The sequence below is a fragment of the Danio aesculapii genome, chromosome 2 (genome assembly GCF_903798145.1).
Source record: "Danio aesculapii chromosome 2, fDanAes4.1, whole genome shotgun sequence".
NCBI classification, from domain to species: domain Eukaryota; kingdom Metazoa; phylum Chordata; class Actinopteri; order Cypriniformes; family Danionidae; genus Danio; species Danio aesculapii.
In genome coordinates this window covers 4278495-4297021 of record NC_079436.1, presented here as the reverse complement: position 1 = coordinate 4297021, position 18527 = coordinate 4278495, and the positions used below count along the sequence as shown (strand labels likewise).

At 36.9% G+C, this 18527-nt stretch overlaps 1 protein-coding gene across 1 annotated transcript in view; it reads left to right on the top strand.

Moving 5' to 3' along the window:
- The first annotated feature begins 1818 nt into the window (after nucleotides 1-1818).
- yme1l1b (YME1-like 1b) overlaps nucleotides 1819-18527 on the top strand; it is a 29997-nt gene continuing 13288 nt past the window's right edge. Inside the window, exons 1-10 of the mRNA XM_056471168.1 lie at nucleotides 1819-1990; nucleotides 3302-3427; nucleotides 5451-5625; nucleotides 8213-8305; nucleotides 8379-8488; nucleotides 9825-9975; nucleotides 10812-10895; nucleotides 13614-13787; nucleotides 16184-16336; nucleotides 18201-18333. Coding sequence (XP_056327143.1) covers nucleotides 1958-1990; nucleotides 3302-3427; nucleotides 5451-5625; nucleotides 8213-8305; nucleotides 8379-8488; nucleotides 9825-9975; nucleotides 10812-10895; nucleotides 13614-13787; nucleotides 16184-16336; nucleotides 18201-18333 — 1232 coding nt within the window. The 5' untranslated portion in view covers nucleotides 1819-1957. The remainder of the gene's footprint in view (nucleotides 1991-3301; nucleotides 3428-5450; nucleotides 5626-8212; nucleotides 8306-8378; nucleotides 8489-9824; nucleotides 9976-10811; nucleotides 10896-13613; nucleotides 13788-16183; nucleotides 16337-18200; nucleotides 18334-18527) is intronic.

Genomic DNA, 18527 nt, shown 5'->3' with positions numbered 1-18527 from the left:
AGTAAATTCCTCCTGAAAATTGTGTTATTCCCACAATTTTTCACCACATAAATGCATTTTTTATGGAACAGTTGTGATATTAGAATTAGAAATAAATAAATTTTTCTAATATAATTGGCATTCTCTCCAAGTCTGGGGTTTTATTTTAAAGACAAACAATTCTTTAATTCAACCTTGTGTATTAATTTAATTTAATTTATTGGAAAGTTTTTTTATAATGTGCCTAAGGGCAGATTTTACTGGGCATCCTTCATTGACTTAGACTGGAAAAGCCTGGTTTTTACCTCATAAGTACTGCATTCCCATTAAAACAAAAGAGGTTCGTTTTAAAATTCTTCATAATATATATCCAGTGAATAGCACTTTGGCAAAGTATATGGAGGTTGATAGTTCATGCTCATTTTGTGAAACTGAAGATGAAACATTCTTTCAGTGTGAAAACACTAAAAGCTTTTGATATAGCTTATATCTTCGTATAGATAATTACATTGCTTCTTTCAGCCCCTTTCAGCGGTACTTTAAAGCTAAAACCGATATACCAGAGAAAATGGTTTATTTTGTGTGAGAAATATTTTATTCACAAATAAAAATTCTCTAATTCACAGCCTTCTTTTTCACATTTTTTTAGTTGAAATTGATGTATTTATGAAGTCCACAGAAATCTCTTGTATAACATAAAAAAAAACAGAGGACACAAAAACAACAACATGGAAGTGTTCAAGTATCTAACAAATTTTGTTGTATTTCCTTGACCAACAATATATAGCAAAGAATTCTGGCCCAGATTTGGCATAAAGTTGGCACAGCAGGCATTCATCCAGCACTGGCATACAGAATGTGGGCCAAACATGACCTGGGTTTGGCAGAGGTGGCACCGTCTTTAAGGCAGCACACAATACTTGGGCCAGATATTAAATGTAGTATTTGGCCCAGACACTAATAATGTATATGTGCGCCATATAAGTTTGGCCTATAATGACCCACATTTAAAATACATTTTTATTAATTTTGAGTAAAGAAAAATTTGACCAATCGGGTCACTTTGAGAAAAAACGTGGCCATAAAGCAAAATACATGTTTATCAAATTCACTGCAATCATGACACACCAACATATCTGGCCCAGTTCAGGGCCAGTTATGGGTTATAAACTTGGCTTGGCCCTGATATCGTCCATGTTTGACCCTTGTATGGAAGCCAGACTTGGGGATCTACAGGGCATTTTTTTTTTTTTTACCTTTTTTTGGTCTGTGTGGAGTTTGCATGTTCTCCCCGTTTTCGCGTGGGTTTCCTCCTGGTGCTCCGGTTTCCCCCACAGTCCAAAGACATGCACTAAAGGTGAATTGGGTTGGCTAAATTGTCGGTAGTGTATGAGTGTGTATGGATGTTTCCCAGAGATGGGTTGCAGCTGGAAGGGCATCCGCTGCGTAAAACATATGCTGAATAAGTTGGCGGTTCATTTCACTGTGGCAACCCTGGATTAATAAAAGCAATAAGCCAAAAAGAAAATAAATGAAAGAATGATTGTATGTTCTTTTGACCAATAGGTAATTATTTAATTAATTTTTCATTCACTCTTCTCTGTTTTCACAGCAAAGACATTTTTAACCTTCTCAGCATTGATTCTATGCTTTCCATTGTGCATTTCCAGTAATTTTGCTCAGTGGTGGATAGTTTTCAGTCGGCTTGTTTAGCTTCAACAACAAAATGTGATTTCCAAATAAACATCTGTTTTACTCCTGAAGAAACAAAGATTTGGCTCAGATTTAGCTACATTTCAGGACTTTTATTCTGTCATCTTATCCGCGCCGGATGTTCTTGAGTGTTTTGTTGACGGGTATTCTTCCAGTTTCTGCGAGGCTTGTTTAACGTAAGAGGACACCGGTGGAGGACGTTATATGTAACTCCTGAGCAATAAAATCCCCTCGTCCACAAGAGTTTGCCATCAGCTAATCGGAAATGTTTTCTCTCTCGACTTCCCTACAGCCGCAGGTATCAGGTCACATATGTTTGTGACGGCGGGTTTCATAACTTTACACATGCGCAGGCTAACCGCTAACAGACACCGCACTCTGAATTTAATGTCACATTTTTAGAGAGTTTTTATTTTTAACAGTGTGCTGAGATATCAGATGTGACTTATTGGATGTTTGTAATGTAGTTACAGTGTTTTTAGAGCTTTGTTGTAGTAAATCGACATGAATTTGCATCGACGCCACACGATCAGCATAAGTAATAATGTTAAATCCACCAAAGTTAAGTCACTAGTGTTAATTCCACATCACACATCTCAATTTTGTTGTGTCATATGTTATTTGTGTTTATCTGTGACGTTTTAAATGTTATAAAATAACGTTAGCATAATTTTACCATGTATGTTAACTACAGACAGATAAAGGGAAAGTTCAGCAAAACTGAACATTATTTAATTATTTACTCACCTTTCACTTGTTCCAAACCTGTTTGACTTCCTTCATTTTGTCAAACACAAAATAAGATAATTTAAAGAAATCTGGAAACCGGTAACCATTGACTTCTATAGTATTTTTACCATGGAAGTCAATGGTTACCGATTTTCACCCTTATTCAAAGTATCATATTTTGCGTTCAACATGGTAAAGAAACTCTTAACGGTTTGAAACCAGCTAAGAGAGTAAATTTTGATATTATTTTAGTTTAATTTGTCGACAAACAATCAATTTAAGTAATATTTTCATACTTTTTATGCCATTTGAAGAAATCTGGAAACCATTAACCATTGTCTTATATATAATTTTTTCTCCTACTATGAAAGTCAATGGTTACCGATTTTCGTCTTTATTTAAAGTGTCATATATTGCGTTCAACATGGTAAAGAAACTCTTAAAGGTTTGAAACCAGCTTAGAGAGTAAATATTGATATTATTTTAGTTTAATTTGTCGACAAACAATCCATTTAAGTAATATTTTCATACTTTTTATGCCATTAAATTGTTCTCTATTACCATTCCCGTTGTCTCATTGTTAAACAAAGTACACTAACTTTGCATAACATTTATTAGTGTGCAAAACTGAGGAACAGTTGTCTTTTTCACCTCCTTTATCGCTAATGATTTTTATTTCCTCTTTCTTTCTTCCCTTTCTGACCTGTCTCCCCTAAAATGTATGCTGTTTGTGTATGGTTGAAGGGGTCCAATTTCGCTGCATGTAACAGTGTTGTGACAAATAAAGGCTCATCATTATTATCATCATCATCATCATTGTTGCTTTACATAATTTTATATTTGGTGTTAAAAGAAACACTAAATGTTGTTGTGTCTGTAGGTAACAGTCCAGCTGAGTCACCTCATCAATGCCCTGCACTCGCTGAAGGGGTCAGTGAGCAGCAATACTTCAGTCAATCACAAACACAGAGAGAACACGCCAGAACAAGATCTGAACAGCTCTGAGGTAATTACTTTTGATCAACAGCGTAAAGCTGCGCTCACACTAGAATTTGATAATGCGAAATTCTGTCGTACGGCGCTGCGAAAAGGGGCGGGATTAAACAAGATTATTAGACATTAAAAACGCGAAAGATTGCTCCATGTTTTAAAGTTCTGACCAGAGAGGTCATGTTTTGATTTTGTTTTGAGAGGTCACCTCGATTCCGCAGGTCAGAGTTCACCAAGCTTGAACTTGACGCATGACCTTGCGTTTCCGGGCGGACGCATTCGCGTGCGTATGAATGGAAGTCTATGGGGAGAAAAGTCCAGTGTGATTGCAGCTTTACAGATTTACGCTCACCTTATTAGGTACACCTTTCCAACTGCTTGTTAATGCAAATTTCTAATCAGCCAATCACATGGCAGCACCTCAATGCATTTGGGCATGTAGACATGGTCAAGACGATCTGCAGCAGTTCAAAACAAGCATCAGAATGGGGAAGAAAGGGGATTTAAGTGATTTTGAATGTGGCATGGTTGTTGATGCCAAACGGGCTGGTCTGAGCATTTCAGAAACTGCTGATCTACTGGGATTTTCACACACAACCATCTCTAGAGTTTACAGAGAATGATCCGAAAAAGAGAAAATATCCAGTGAGTGGCCAGAGGAGAATGGCCAGACTGGTTCCAGCTGATAGAAAGGCAACAGTAACTCAAATAAGTACTCGTTACAACCGAGGTCTGCAGAAGAGCGTCTCTGAATGCACAACACATCCAACCTTGTGAAGGATGGGCTACAGCAGTAGAAGACCACACCAGGTGCCACTCCTGTCAGTTAAGAACAGGAAACTGAGGCTACAATTCACAAAGGCTCACTAAAATTGGGCAGTAGAAGATTGGAGAAATGTTGCCTGGTCTGATGAGTCTCGATTTCTGCTGCAACATTCGGATGGTCGGGTCAGAATTTGGTGTCAGCAACATGAAAACATGGATCCATCCTGCCTTGTATCAACATTTCAGGCTGGTGGTGGTGGTGTAATGGTGCAGGGGATATTTTCTTAGCACTCTTTGGGCCCATTAGTACCAATTGAGCATCGTGTCAACACCACAGCCTGAGTATTGTTGCTGACTATGTCTATCCCTTTATGACCACAATGTACCCATCTTCTGATGACTACTTCCAGCAGGATAACGCACCATGTCATAAAGCATGAATCATCTCAGGCAGGTTTCTTGAACATGACAATGAGTTCACTGTACTCAAATGGCCTCCACAGTCACCAGATCACAATCCAATAGAGCACCTTTGGGATGTGGTGGAACGAGAGATTCACATCATGGACAAATCTGCAGCAACTGCATGATGCAATCATGTCAATATGGCCCAAAATCTATACGGAATATTTCCAGTACCTTGTAAAATCTATGCTACTACGGATTAAGGCAAAAGCGGGTCCAACCCAGTACTAGTAAGGTGTACCTAATAAAGTGGCCGGTGAGTTTTTTTTTTTATTAGGACCGTAAGCTCTGACTTTTAGACGAAAGTCTTGTCACTTAACAGAAATAATGTCCAGTATAGAATATGAAGTCATGGTGCAGTGGACAAAGAATGAATATTGTGTATGACTGCCATGAGCTTGGATGACTGCATCCATACATCTCTGCAATGACTCAAATCACTTATTAATAAAGTCATCTGGAATGACAAAGAAAGCGTTCTTGCAGGACTCCCAGAGTTCATCAAGATTCTTTGGATTCATCTTCAATGCCTCCTCCTTCATCTTACCCCAGACATGCTCAATAATGTTCATATCTGGTGACTGGGCTGGCCAGTCCTGGAGGACCTTGACCGTCTTTGCTTTCAGGAACTTTGATGTAGAGGCTGAAGTATGAGAAGAAGAAAATTTGTTTGTGCTCAAAGAATTTAGTGCTAGAGGAATGCTGCTATTGACATGTGTAGAAGGAACAAAATATGCTATGTATGCTTTTTATGTTTATTAACATTGTTTTTTCTCCTTTAATGCTGCGTGTGTGGTGTTGCTGGAAAGCCGTCGCTGTCCCTCAGAGATTTGGGTCTGTCAGATCTCGGCCTCGTCCAGATAAATGAGCTGCTGGAGAAGCTTCTGCCTCGTGTTTCTCAGCAGGACTCACAACTGAAGACTGTGCCAGATATCTGGAAGACTTCTCATCTCTCCTCAGACTCTTTCTTTCACAACAAACATGGTGAGAGACAAAGGCGTTTTTCTTATACACTCTGCTCCTGAATAGACCAATGAAGTTTTTTTCACAAGACTTTTATTACGCTTTGAAGTCATTAAATCTTAAATCCTTAAGTTTTTAATGTTTAGATAAAAAAAAAAAATGTATGAACATTTTTATGTGTTTTATGTATGTATTATATTATCTTTGTATCAAATTACAGAAAAAAAAAATAAATAAAATTCAAAGTGTTTCTAATGCAGCGTCTATGGGGCAGGACAGTAAATTTGACATTGTTCTCTCTTCTAGCTGCCGTTATCAGTCTTTTTTTTCTGAAAGTCTCAATAACACCATCATGGAGTTTTTCTTTTATTATTTCAGCAAATAAGATTGTTAACTTATTTAAAAAGGTGGCAACACTGAAAGCTCTGAAACACTGAAACCAATTTATTAATTTAAAAGGCTAACACCAAACAAATGTTTCAAGCACCGGCTGTTCATCAGGCAGTATTCATCACTGCATGTTGCTCTTATTATACACTTCCGGATCACATGATCTCATACTAGGGGTGGGCGGTACACCGGTGTCATAGTCATCACCGGTGTGACATTGCGCCACGACATGGATTTTCTAATACCGTCAATACCGTAATAAATCAATTATGCACCTTGAACGGCTGCATTTACATCAATAATAGCTAATTCTAAATAATAAGGCATTCAATTTTCTTCAAACGTTCAGTTGTGGTCTGAATTCATGTCCTTATACTACAGGGCTCGAAATTGCAACCATTTTGGTCGCATGAGTGCCCGAAATGTAATCTATGCGCCCTCATAATATATTTGGGAGCATTTGTGTGTCTGAATATAATGGTTGTAGTGCAATCTGATTTGATTTTCTCTAAAAACTTGCTGAATCGCTCTACCCTGCTGCAGTATTGGTTCATATTAGCTGTCAATCACTCAACGCTTCCCGCTGTCAGATAACAGGGAGCTTTTGTTACTGCAGGAAATGCAAACGGCTGAAGAGTGAAAAGTGCACAGGTTTGCAAACCTCACCTAAAGTTATAATAATAATAATGGCGCAGATGACAGCGATCATAACATGAGGTAAATGTTGATCCACCAGCTGAGACCAATCGAGTGTTTTCGGAGAAGGTGCCCGAATCTTGATGCGTTGAATTCACTGCGTGTTCAGCGCAAATGTCCGCTAAATATAAAATCTAACACTGTACACATCATCGCCAAAGAAACTCACCTTTACTAAGTTTACACTGAAACTACGGCTCATAACAAAGAGCTGAATTGCGCCGGTGGTCATCATGAGAATCCTGCTCTGTCTGCTCATAAATTGGTGCGGCTGACTCGCCTGCTTTATTCCACCAACACAGAGAAATGAAGATCAGCTCATAACGAGACTGAGCATTTACATTGACCCAAACCGAAACTTTTAAAGAGTGATAGAAGTGAGACTTTCTTTTGTCTGTTTTTCCTTGAGATGTATATTATTTTGCTATTGAAAGTAATACCATGATATTATACCGTCACCGTTCGAAAGATGAAAAATACAGTGATATTAATTTTAGGTCATATCGCCCACCTCTATCTCATACATTACCTCACAACAACAAAAAAAAAAGAAAAACGCATCCTTCTGGATGTAGCCATCGGAAGATGTGTACACTGTGGTCATGAAGAGACATGGTCAGCAACAATACTCAGGTAGGCTGTGGCGTTGACACGATGCTCAATGGGTCCACTGTGTGCCAAGAAAATATACCCCACACTATTACACCACCCCCAGCCTGAACCGTTGATAAAAGCCAGGATTGATCCATGCTTTCATGTTGACCCTACCTAAATTTTGGTGGCCTGTACGAATTGTAGCCTCGATTTCCTGTTCTTAGCTGACAGGAGTGGCACCCGGTGTGGTGGTCTGCTGCTGTAGCCCATCTGTCTCAAGGTTGAACATGTTGTGTGTTCAGAGATGCTCTTCATACCTCGGTTGTAACGAGTGGTTATTTGAGTTACTGTTCCTATCAGCTGGAAGCAGTCTGGCCATTCTACTCTGGCCGCTCACTGGATATTTTCTCTCTTTCGAGCCATTCTCTGTAAACCCTAGAGATGGTTGTGCGTGAAAATCCCAGTAGATCAGCAGTTTCTGAAATACTCAGACCAGCCCACCTGGCACCAACAACCATGTCACGTTCAAAGTCACTTAAATTACCTTTCTTTCCAATTCTGATGCTCGGTTTGAACTGCAGCAGATCATCTTGATCATGTCTGCATGCCTAAATGCATTGAGTTGCTGCCAGGTGATTGGCTGATTAGAAATTTGCATTAACAAACATTTGGACAGCTGTACCTAATAAAGTGGCCGTTGAGTGTATATTGAATATCAAAAAATGTTTACGAAATCAAGATATCATTTTTTTTTCTATATCTCCCAGCCCTGGTTTAAAGCCACTTGAGTGTATGATGAAGTTTTAATTTTGGTTGAACTATCCCTTTAAGGCTTTAAATGAAACTAGACAATGAAGTCTTAAAATGATTATAAAACTTCCTGAAGCATTGCTTATGTCTAAACTTTAATTTCTCCTCTGTTATTCAGGGTTTTCAAGGATGGGTGGTGTCACTCCGGTGTTCTCAAGGCAAAACCAGTCTCCTCTCCAAACTCTCTGTACAGATCTCAAATATTTACCATGTAAGCTGTGCACTTTATTTGTTGTCACACATGGCTTCATTCATGTGTTTACCAAATGTGATGTTGTTTTCAGTGTTGGTCCAAAATCGAGGCTTTAAAACGCTGAAGTCCCGAACACGCCGCCTGCAGGGAGGTTTTGAGGGTCCAGTGGAACCTGAGGGAATTACACCGTCATTTATGAAGGTCATTCACACAGCAATACAAAGCTTTTTAAAATTATTATTAAGAAGGTAACACTACAATAAGGTTGTATTAGTTCATGTATTTCTAAGATGAGCAAATTATGAACAATACATTTAATATAGTATTTATGTTCGTTTGCATTAGTTAATAGAAATAAAGTTGTTCATGCTAACTAATGTTTAGTTTGAATTTGGAGATTAAAGGTGCTGTTTGTAAGTTTTACTGAATCACTGATATGCGTTGGCTTACACTGAGTTACAGTTCGGACGGTTTATTTTATTTTCAAGATCTGAGGTAAAGTGTCTGCTGCTTCTTTTAGGAGTATGACAAAAAATGTAATGTAAAATGGCATTCAAACATTAGCGTTTAATACTGAAAAAAGCACATGAGGTGTACCTGACGTGATCCTTGTCGGTGACTTAAATTAGCCTTTGTTGATGTCGTCAATCTGGCAGCCTGCTCTGGCGTGTTTTGAACCAGAGGTGCAATACCTAGTTCAACCACTGAGTGTCAAAATTGCATACTGCTTTTTTAATAATCATTAGTAAATGTTGAACTATGAATAATAAATGCTGTTCATTAATGAATACATTATCTGATGAAGCCTTATTGTTAAGTGTGACCATTAAAAAAAATCATTTTAATAATTATAAAGGTCCTTTTAAAGTTGTAAAGTTTTTTTTTCTGTGGAGCTCAAATTAAAATAAAAATATGATACCATCTAATAATTAATCATCTCTCTCTATTCAAGACACATTTGAAAAGCCATTCTTATGTATTTATAAGCCTTAAAGGTCCTGTGAATTCAAAATAAAGTTTTTATTTTAGTATCGGTATGTATAAGCTATATCTATAAGCTAGTGTGTTCAAAACAGTGACATAAACCTGATATAAACATCTAAAACTGCTTGTCATACTTCAGTTTCTCATCAAACCTTCTGGCCAATCAAATGCTCTCTAGTGACATGCCCCACCCCCTTTAAGGCACTTTCCATTTGATGCGCTTGAGCTCAACCCCTCTCACTGGCAGAGTTCTGATAAAAACAAAAGACTATTGGCTGTTTTTAAAAAGGGGAAGAGCTACTGTCAAGCCCAGCCTGCTTGTTTCAGTTCAGATTGTTAAACATTGAATACAAAATACACATTTTAAATCACTTTTACAGGACCTATAAGTAAAAGTCTGCATTTTGAAGTCATACAGGTTTGCAGCGATTAAATTGACATGTTTCTCCCTTAAAATTCTTATTTTAGTAGTTAGTAGTCATTTCAGAATTTGTGCTGTAGTAGTTTGTTTTCATTGAGTTGTAAATGTTGTATATTTTTGTGTGTCCAATAGGGTTTCCTCACACGTGATAAAGGACCAGATGTTGAAACATTGGAAAAACTCCTTAAAAACAAAAATATTCCCGAGGGTCAACATGATGCTTTTAAGACTGGTTTTGCCGAGGGTTTCCTCAAAGCTCAGGCTCTTACACAGAGAACCCAAGGCATGTCTGATATTAACAACAAATCACGACTCAATGAGTACGTTTACATGGACACAAATGATTGATTAAATGATTTTAATACGATTAAGACAATACTCTGATTAAGAGTCTACCATGTAAACATTGGTTTTTGATTACCTTAATCAGACTAAAGTCATAATCGAACTAAACAAATCGAATTAAGACGTGTGGAGTATTCCTATTTTAGTGGCATTATTGAAGTGCAGAACAGCATGTAAACACCGCAGTCGAACTATTACCGTCATGTAGGAGTTTTTTTCTGAGACAGTATATTTCATACACAGCTGTTTGACACTATTCTCTGCACTTATCGAGTCAGTAAAGGACCACAGACACACACATCGTGAAATGCCGAAGTTTTTTTTCTCCCATTCGGCGTGCCGTATCTAATTTCATTAAAACAACACTCCTCCACCAGTCCTTACTTCATACTCTCATCCAATACTTCAGTTTGTCACGCGGGGCATGAATGAAATGCACATGAATGAAAGTGAAAGCGGCAAACTGCAGTTAAAGCTGAAAAATTAAACATGAAACACATGAAATTACATGAAACTCCAGGGGAAACGTGGATAGCGTGCTGACGCAATGATGGTAATTGTTCCATGTGCATGTAAAACAGGATCATGAAAGAAACATTCGAAAAGCAACTCACGTAAACTCCTTAATCATATTATTGTCTTATTAAGATTAAGGCAAATAATTTGATTACTGATGTCCATGTAAACGTAGTCACTGACGAATTTTCAACCTAACATAGTTACATTTAGTATTGTAAAAATGTAGGTTGTATTTCATATCATCATCTTTAATAGAATCGCTAAGGAGGACCAGACTCATACTGTTGGTGCTTCTGCTGGTGGGCCTGTATGGACTCTCTAAAACACCTTTCTTATCAGGTAAATGTTTTCAGAAATGTCTGCATGGCTGATTTTGACTTGCTAGCTGAAAGCTGGAATACATTATACGTTGTTTTTGCTTCACACCCATAATAATGTTTGCTTTCATGTTAAAATTACTAGTTGGCCTCCGTTACAATTTGAAGAAGAAAATAAAAATCAGGGCTAAGCATTTTGACTTCAACCACATGTCCTGTTTGCAGTGTTGGGCAGTAGCGTCGCTACAAGTAGTGATGTTACTAGCTTAGCTACATTTCTCAGTAGCTTGGCGGTGGCGCCGCTACTTTCTAAATCAAATAGCTTTTCAGTAGCGAAGCTATTTTATAAGTCAAGTAGCGCAGTAGCGTCCACAAAGCTACATTTACCAATCACGAATCAATAAGTGACAGAACTGACATTCACAGGGCTGTGAGGCTGCTGTCTAGCCCAGTGTTTCCCAACCCTATTCCTGGAGGCACACCAACAGTACATATTTTGTATGTCTCCCTTATCTGACCCATTCGTGTCAGGTTTTGGGGTCTTTTCTAATGTTCTGAGTTGATTCAGGTGTGTTTGATTAGGGAGAGGTTGAAAATGTGTACTGTTGGTGTGCCTTCAGGAACAGGGTTGGGAAACACTGGGCTAGCCGATGAAAGTAAATCCATTTGATGGCGAGCATGATTATTTCTTATTCTTCCTGTTTTACGGTGGTTAACAACAAACTTTTTGGTGCGTTACTGCCACCTCGGGTCAGTGACGTCGGCAACCTAATTGAGATATATCCAGCTGCAGACCCGCAGAACAACACACGTTTCAGGCACACACAATCTAGGCAAACCATATATGGTAACTAACTAACTCTTTAGCATTATCGCCACCTATTGAATTTCACAAATATGGTTTCCCATTTCAGTCATTATTATTATATCGTAACGATCATTTTAACATCTCTGCAGTGTCTGAACTCAAATATGTAAATAAAAATAATTGGTTAAAGACGCTTATGAATTTATTCATGTGTCCACATACACAAAGAAAACATAATAGACCGTCTAATTGTGGGATTAAGTGTAATAAACTAATTTTAGGATCTTAATATTATCATACTTGGTTAAAATAAGTTTGTTGTAAAATATAAAAAGCAAACAATAATGTGTCGCATTAAAATGAATGACTATAGTTAATCATTTAAACAATATATAATATAGCTATAAACTGATTATCTTAACCGATTATCTGATTATAAACTACTATCTTTTACTAAACTGTCACAGCTGTTATATATATTTACTTATTATTATTATTATTATTATTTTTAAATTAATTATTAATAGTTAATTTGTTTCTATTGCAAAATTTTGGTTTAAAAACAAAATTTTGCTTACAGTATTTAATGTGGGAAATCATTAATTAAAAAGTTATTAGATAATTAAGCAAATACACAGTATTACATCGCTTGAGTAAAATATTAATATAGTGTTACACATTTATTACATGTAAAAAGATTTTTATTACATATAAAATGTATTATTGTCTATATTAACTTGCTATTATTTCCTTCATTATAAATGAATCCATTATGTAAATTAAACCTGTCCAATTTAGATCTTTCAGCAAGGCCAGCAAACGAGTATCTGAGATATTGACTCTGTCAGACAATAATGACTGATCATCTATGATGACTGATAAAAAACTGTTAAGTTTATTATAATTGAATGGCGATCGGAAACAACGTTCCCCCCATTCGCCCGTCTCCATCGTAATATTTGTGAAATAAAGTAAACTATATTGTTTATTGTGTACAATATTTATTAACCACATATATCAAAATATATCGATGACGATGTCCAAGAAGACGTTAATAACATTAACATCCGCCGTAACCATATTTGGTATGCCTAGATTATGTGTGCCTAAAACGTGTGTGGTTCTGCGGGCCTGCAGCTGGATATTATTGACCAAATTAGGCTAACACGAGAAACTTGCTTGATGGAATGATGACTGAGGAAAAGGAGCTATTTCTGAAGCAGGATTTTTCATGACCATACCTCGAGAAGTACATGTTAAGATGCAATAGCTTAATTTCTGATGCTGTACTCAAAAACTACTTTAGTAATTATTACAAGTACTACTATAAATTACTGCATTATGTAGTGTAATTTATTAATGCTTATGTCAAAATATTTCTCTTTACTATAAATGCCTGTAGTATTTTAAATGTGTAACACCTGCTTATATTGGATTTTTTTTGTTTTAGCTGTTATATACTATAATTTGTTTCTGTTTAGTACAGCATATTATTTACAGTAAATAATTGAACTGTATTCTGCCTCATATGTTTAATTGACAGTTTTATTGATCTCTAAAATATGATTAACTTGGATTTAAGTTGCTTCGATTTAAAAATAAAAATTGCAAAAATAGCTTGGATGTAGCTAAGCTACTTTTGCCATGTAGCTTTTAGCTTAGCTTGCTACGTTTCCTATGGGGTAGCTTTTAGTGTAGTTAAGCTACATTTTAAGTAGAGTAGATAATAGCTTAGCTTGCTACATTTTTCAAGTAGCTTCCCCAACACTGCCTGTTTGTCATGTCTGCCAGTGTGAATGTATAATTCAGGCGTTTGCTCTGGTTACTGATCTTTTGGTTGGTTTGGTGATGTTGTGCCTCTGAGCATGCTCCGTGGAGTGCTTTGTGTGTGTGTTTGGTGTGTGTGAACTGTATTATAACCATTCCGGACAGTGCGATTCCGAACCACATCAGGCCTGGACTCTGCTGTGGACCCGGTCCAGATGAAGAACGTCACCTTCGAGCATGTGAAGGGGGTGGAGGAGGCCAAGAACGAGCTGCAGGAGGTGGTGGAGTTTCTGCGGAACCCACAGAAGTTCACCGTTTTAGGAGGGAAGCTGCCTAAAGGCAAGAACACACATTATAAAAAATCTCCAACACAGAATTATTTAAAAGAATAGTCACATTATAATGTAAACGTAGACCTGTATGTTTTTATCCAATATATCATGAAGGATGTATATAGAGTGGGGGAAAAATTGAACACGTCATGTTTTTTTTTTTTTTTCTGTGAATAATATTTGTAAAGGAGCTGCTGACGCGGAATTGAACCATTTTTTGGTAAAAACCCAAACAATACAAAAATGAAAATAAAACAAAACCTGAAAAAAACTGTGTAATAACAAAAAATGACAAGCAGAAAGTGCTGAACTACAGAAATGTATTGAATACTTTATATAAAAGGCTTTTGTGGTGATGGCAGCTTAAAGACGCCTCTCATATGGAGAATGAAGCCACATGCATTGCCCAGGTGTAAGTTTTTCACAGACTTCAACAGTGTAAAAATCTTGATAATTCTGTGGCTCTTGTCTATCAAATTTAAGCTTATTTATTTATTTTTTTATTGGATTCGAGCCAGGTGTCTGGCTGGGCCATTCTACAGCTTGATTTTCTTTCTCTGAAAGCATTTGAGAGATTCCTTGGCTGTGTTTTCAATCATTGTCTTGCTGAAATGTCCACCCTGGTCTCATCTTCATCCCCCTGCTAATGTAGATGTTGGACTGAAGCAGCGAATATATTAATTTACAATGACGAAGGGCAGAGGGTTGCTGAAGAACTACTGAGAGATTTCAGCTGCTGTCTCTGCTTTCACTGCCTTTCTACACCTCCCTTTCTTTATGTGTTTAATACTTTTCCCCCGTGTCATTTACTTTATAAACTAATATTGTTTTCTTTGCATATATGGATTTCTTTGGTTATCAACGTCTGGTGAAAATTCAGCAACACCTTTAGAAATATGTTTTCTGAGAAAAATGGTGGTGTAAATGATAAAAATATTTAGTTTGCAGTGAAAATATTTACAACATATTGCCTAATACACTTCTCTTGTGATGCTTTTAGATGTTGGAATTTGTATGGATCATTGTTGATCCGTGATTCGTACGGATCACAACACGCAGTTCCGAACACACGTGGCCCGCGGATTAATACATTTTTTTACTTGAGCGATGTCGACCTATTTGGCATCATACAATGTCTAATGTGAAACCTCACGATGGCATCATAATCGTAGGCGGCGGTAAATTTAATTATTTATGAATAATTAATTAATTCATAACAAATTAAATATTTGTAGCCTACCGTTTCAACTATCTGACCCACATGGGCTTTGTTTCACCCATAAACAAATCATAAATAAAGATAAATTACACACATTATCACCTGTCAATCACTTTTTCCACTGGGCTGGCATGAATAGGCAGAGTGATAGGTGTCGTTATAATGGCATCAACAAACTTGGTTGGTAAAAAAGGTGCACAACCAACAGTATCTGAGGTTTTCGCTAAAATTACTAAGTACAAGCGTGAAAGTGAAAGGTTGAAGCAGTGTACTGATGCTGTGACACATTACGTTATAGATTCAAAAGACAGAAGAGTCATTAGATAGAGACAAGATTAATTAAATATGTTTAACAACTATAGTGAGACACGATCCAGCGGTACATCCTTGTTAAACTTTCCGACGTGCACTGCTCTCTGGGATCGACCCAATCCTATTGAAGGTTAATCCCAAATTTGTAACATCACAGAGAGATCGCTTCTCGTGTCGTTCAAATCACATGTATGAAAGCTTTTAGTCTTTCCTGTAAAATATAATGATGACAGAAGAAGTTGTGGTGGGTTATTGAGGATGTGGTGGGTTTCTTAGATTATTAAAGGTGTTTTCTGTCACTATTTGTTTAGCCTGCATTAATGCATTCAGTGGGCAGCAACTAACCAATAGGTGCCCAGACATCAAAAATGCCACTGAATAATTCTTCAAAAATTATCATCTAGCAATGAAACAGTAAGTTTTATGATTGAATCACTGAATCATTTATTGAAAATGAGACTAAAAATAAATATGGGTTGTACAAATGATAATGTTAGATTTATACATTTAGCGTTATCAGCAACAGTAGCAGTGACAGTGAGTTTTTCACAGTACTCAATATTTTACAGCTTATTTTCATTCAGCTGATCATTTCTTCATTTTATTTTTAATAAAATTACAGGTTCTACGTTCTGTTTGTTAAAACCAAATGTTTCCTGCAGCGATGTTTCTGTAATAAATGGAAAGCAAATTACATTGGTCTTCTCCCCCTTGTGGCTAATCCGAAAAATGGTCCAATCCGTGACTAAAAAACTATAATGTGATCCAAACTGTGTGATTTATGATCCGTTACACCACTATCAGTAACAGTAATACTATCAGTAGTAGTCATTTGTTTTTACATATTCTTTATTCGTTCACATATTTTGCAGGAATTTTGTTGGTTGGGCCTCCAGGTACAGGAAAGACCCTGTTGGCACGTGCTGTGGCAGGTGAGGCGGATGTGCCTTTCTACTACGCATCTGGATCAGAGTTTGACGAGATGTTTGTTGGAGTCGGTGCCAGTCGAATCAGAAATCTTTTCAGTGAGTGCTTATCTTACATAATTGCACTCCAAATGACGATCCCAGCCTGTCTGTTTCACAATTATTTCATAAAGTGTGCCTAAAATTCTCTGGAAGTAGCCAGAAGTGCTCTTTTTTTTCTTATCTATGCTAGCTGAATAATTGTATTTAGGTTGTTCATGTTTTAAAGTATTTCTTTTTCTATATATAATTGAATTCAGAATATTAGCCCTCCTGTGAATTTCTTTTTCCAAATATTTCCCAAATGATGTTTAACAGCAAGGAAATTTTCACAGTATCTCTAGTTTTCTTCTGGAAAGTCTTATTTGTTTTGTTTTAACTCAAATAAATTCAGTTGAAATTTATTTTAAAGGTGCCATATACTGCATTGGTTTAATAAGTTAAATGGTTCGCTCGTATCCACATAGTAGGTTTATGACTTTGGCAAGTAAAAAAAAATCTCCAGAAATGGTTTTATAAGCTAATTTATTATTCCATAAATACCCACAGAATCAGAAGGTTCATAATTGACCATATATGTTTTGTGTCTTAAATATTAGTGAGCTCCGCTCTGACATGCAGCACTTACAGACGCACACACACAGCACAGACAAACCCAATCAAGAGTAATGTTAACTTTTTTTGCTCTGTGGATAAAGGCTAAACCATAATTAAACTTGATAAAAGAGAGTGATAGAGCTGTATCGTATTGTATTTTGAAGCTACAGTCAAAGAAAACAGCCAAGAATTAATATCAACCTCTACTTTAACAGATGGCAGTTGAGCTGAGTGATTCGACATGATTCAGCATCTACATGTGTTTGTTGAAAGATAGGCATCAAATTTCACAGTAAACACCTTAAATTAGCAAAAGATGTATCTAAGCATACTTTACGCCTCTTCGGAGTAGTGATGAATAAATATGTAATCTGTAAATCCTTGAAGTAAATGCACTGTAAACAATTTGGGGCTCGCATTTTCAAAATAAAAGTCCCACACACATAGCAAGTGAAATCCGCTTAAAGTAACTAAGGTAGGAAAATGATCACTGCTCTATCACTTTGGCTTATCAAATGCAGCCTGAGCCGTGCATGTTAATGATTTTAGAGCCTTATTTATCATCTCAGAGCTGAATATGAGTCTGTGTGCTCTTGATGACGTGACTCCTCGTCAGGTCCGCATGAATGACCTAAAGTAGTCATACATGCAAATGCTGAGGGCGTGGCCCATGAGTCTCATCACAGTTTGTTTTGTACTCTGATTGGCCAATTGTCCATTGGGGTTTTACACTTGTGGAATTTACATGTAAACAAGGAAGCAGTGGTGTCTGGTGGAAGCATGGTATGTTCATTTCCATATACTAATGTTTTATTATTCCTCTATGCCTTGGTATACCAAGATTTTCATTAAAGGGCACCTTTTAAAAACATTTTAAGGTAATTAATGTTAGCTCTTAAGCATTATTTTTTCAATTGTCTACAGAACAAACCACTGATATACAACAACTTGCCTAATTAACCCAGTTAAGTCTTTAAATGTCACTTTAGGCTGAATCCTAGTATCCTGAAAAACTTAAAAGTCAAATATTATGTGCTGTCATCATGGCAAAGACAAAAGAAATCAGCTATTAGAGATTAGTTATTAAAACTATTATGTTTAGAAATGTGTTGAACAGAAACAGAAATTGGGGAAAAATACACAGGAGGGCTGATAATTCTGACTTCACCTGTATGTAACTTGATTCATGGATTTTATGGCAATATTACAAAGAAAAAAGAACAAAAATAATATAAAAAAAACCCAAAATGTGTAAATAATTCAACTTAAGCACGTACAATAAAATAAAACCATGTGTTAAAGTATTTCCCCTGCGTTTGTCCTCCAGGAGAAGCTAAAGGCAATGCTCCTTGTGTTATCTTCATTGATGAGCTGGACAGTGTTGGAGGAAAGAGAATCGAGTCTCCCATGCACCCCTATTCTAGACAGACAATCAATCAGCTGCTAGCAGAAATGGATGGGTGAGCCTTGATACAGAACTTCATCACGACTTATTGCTGCACTCTGTCTAATGGGTCATTCACACTGAGTGGTATGGGTCAGTACAGTACGATATGCCTTTAATTCCTTTTTAATGGTCAGACGTACCAAAATAGTGAACTGTACTAGGCATGGGCCGGTATAAGATTCTCACAGCACAAGCTTATAATAGTCT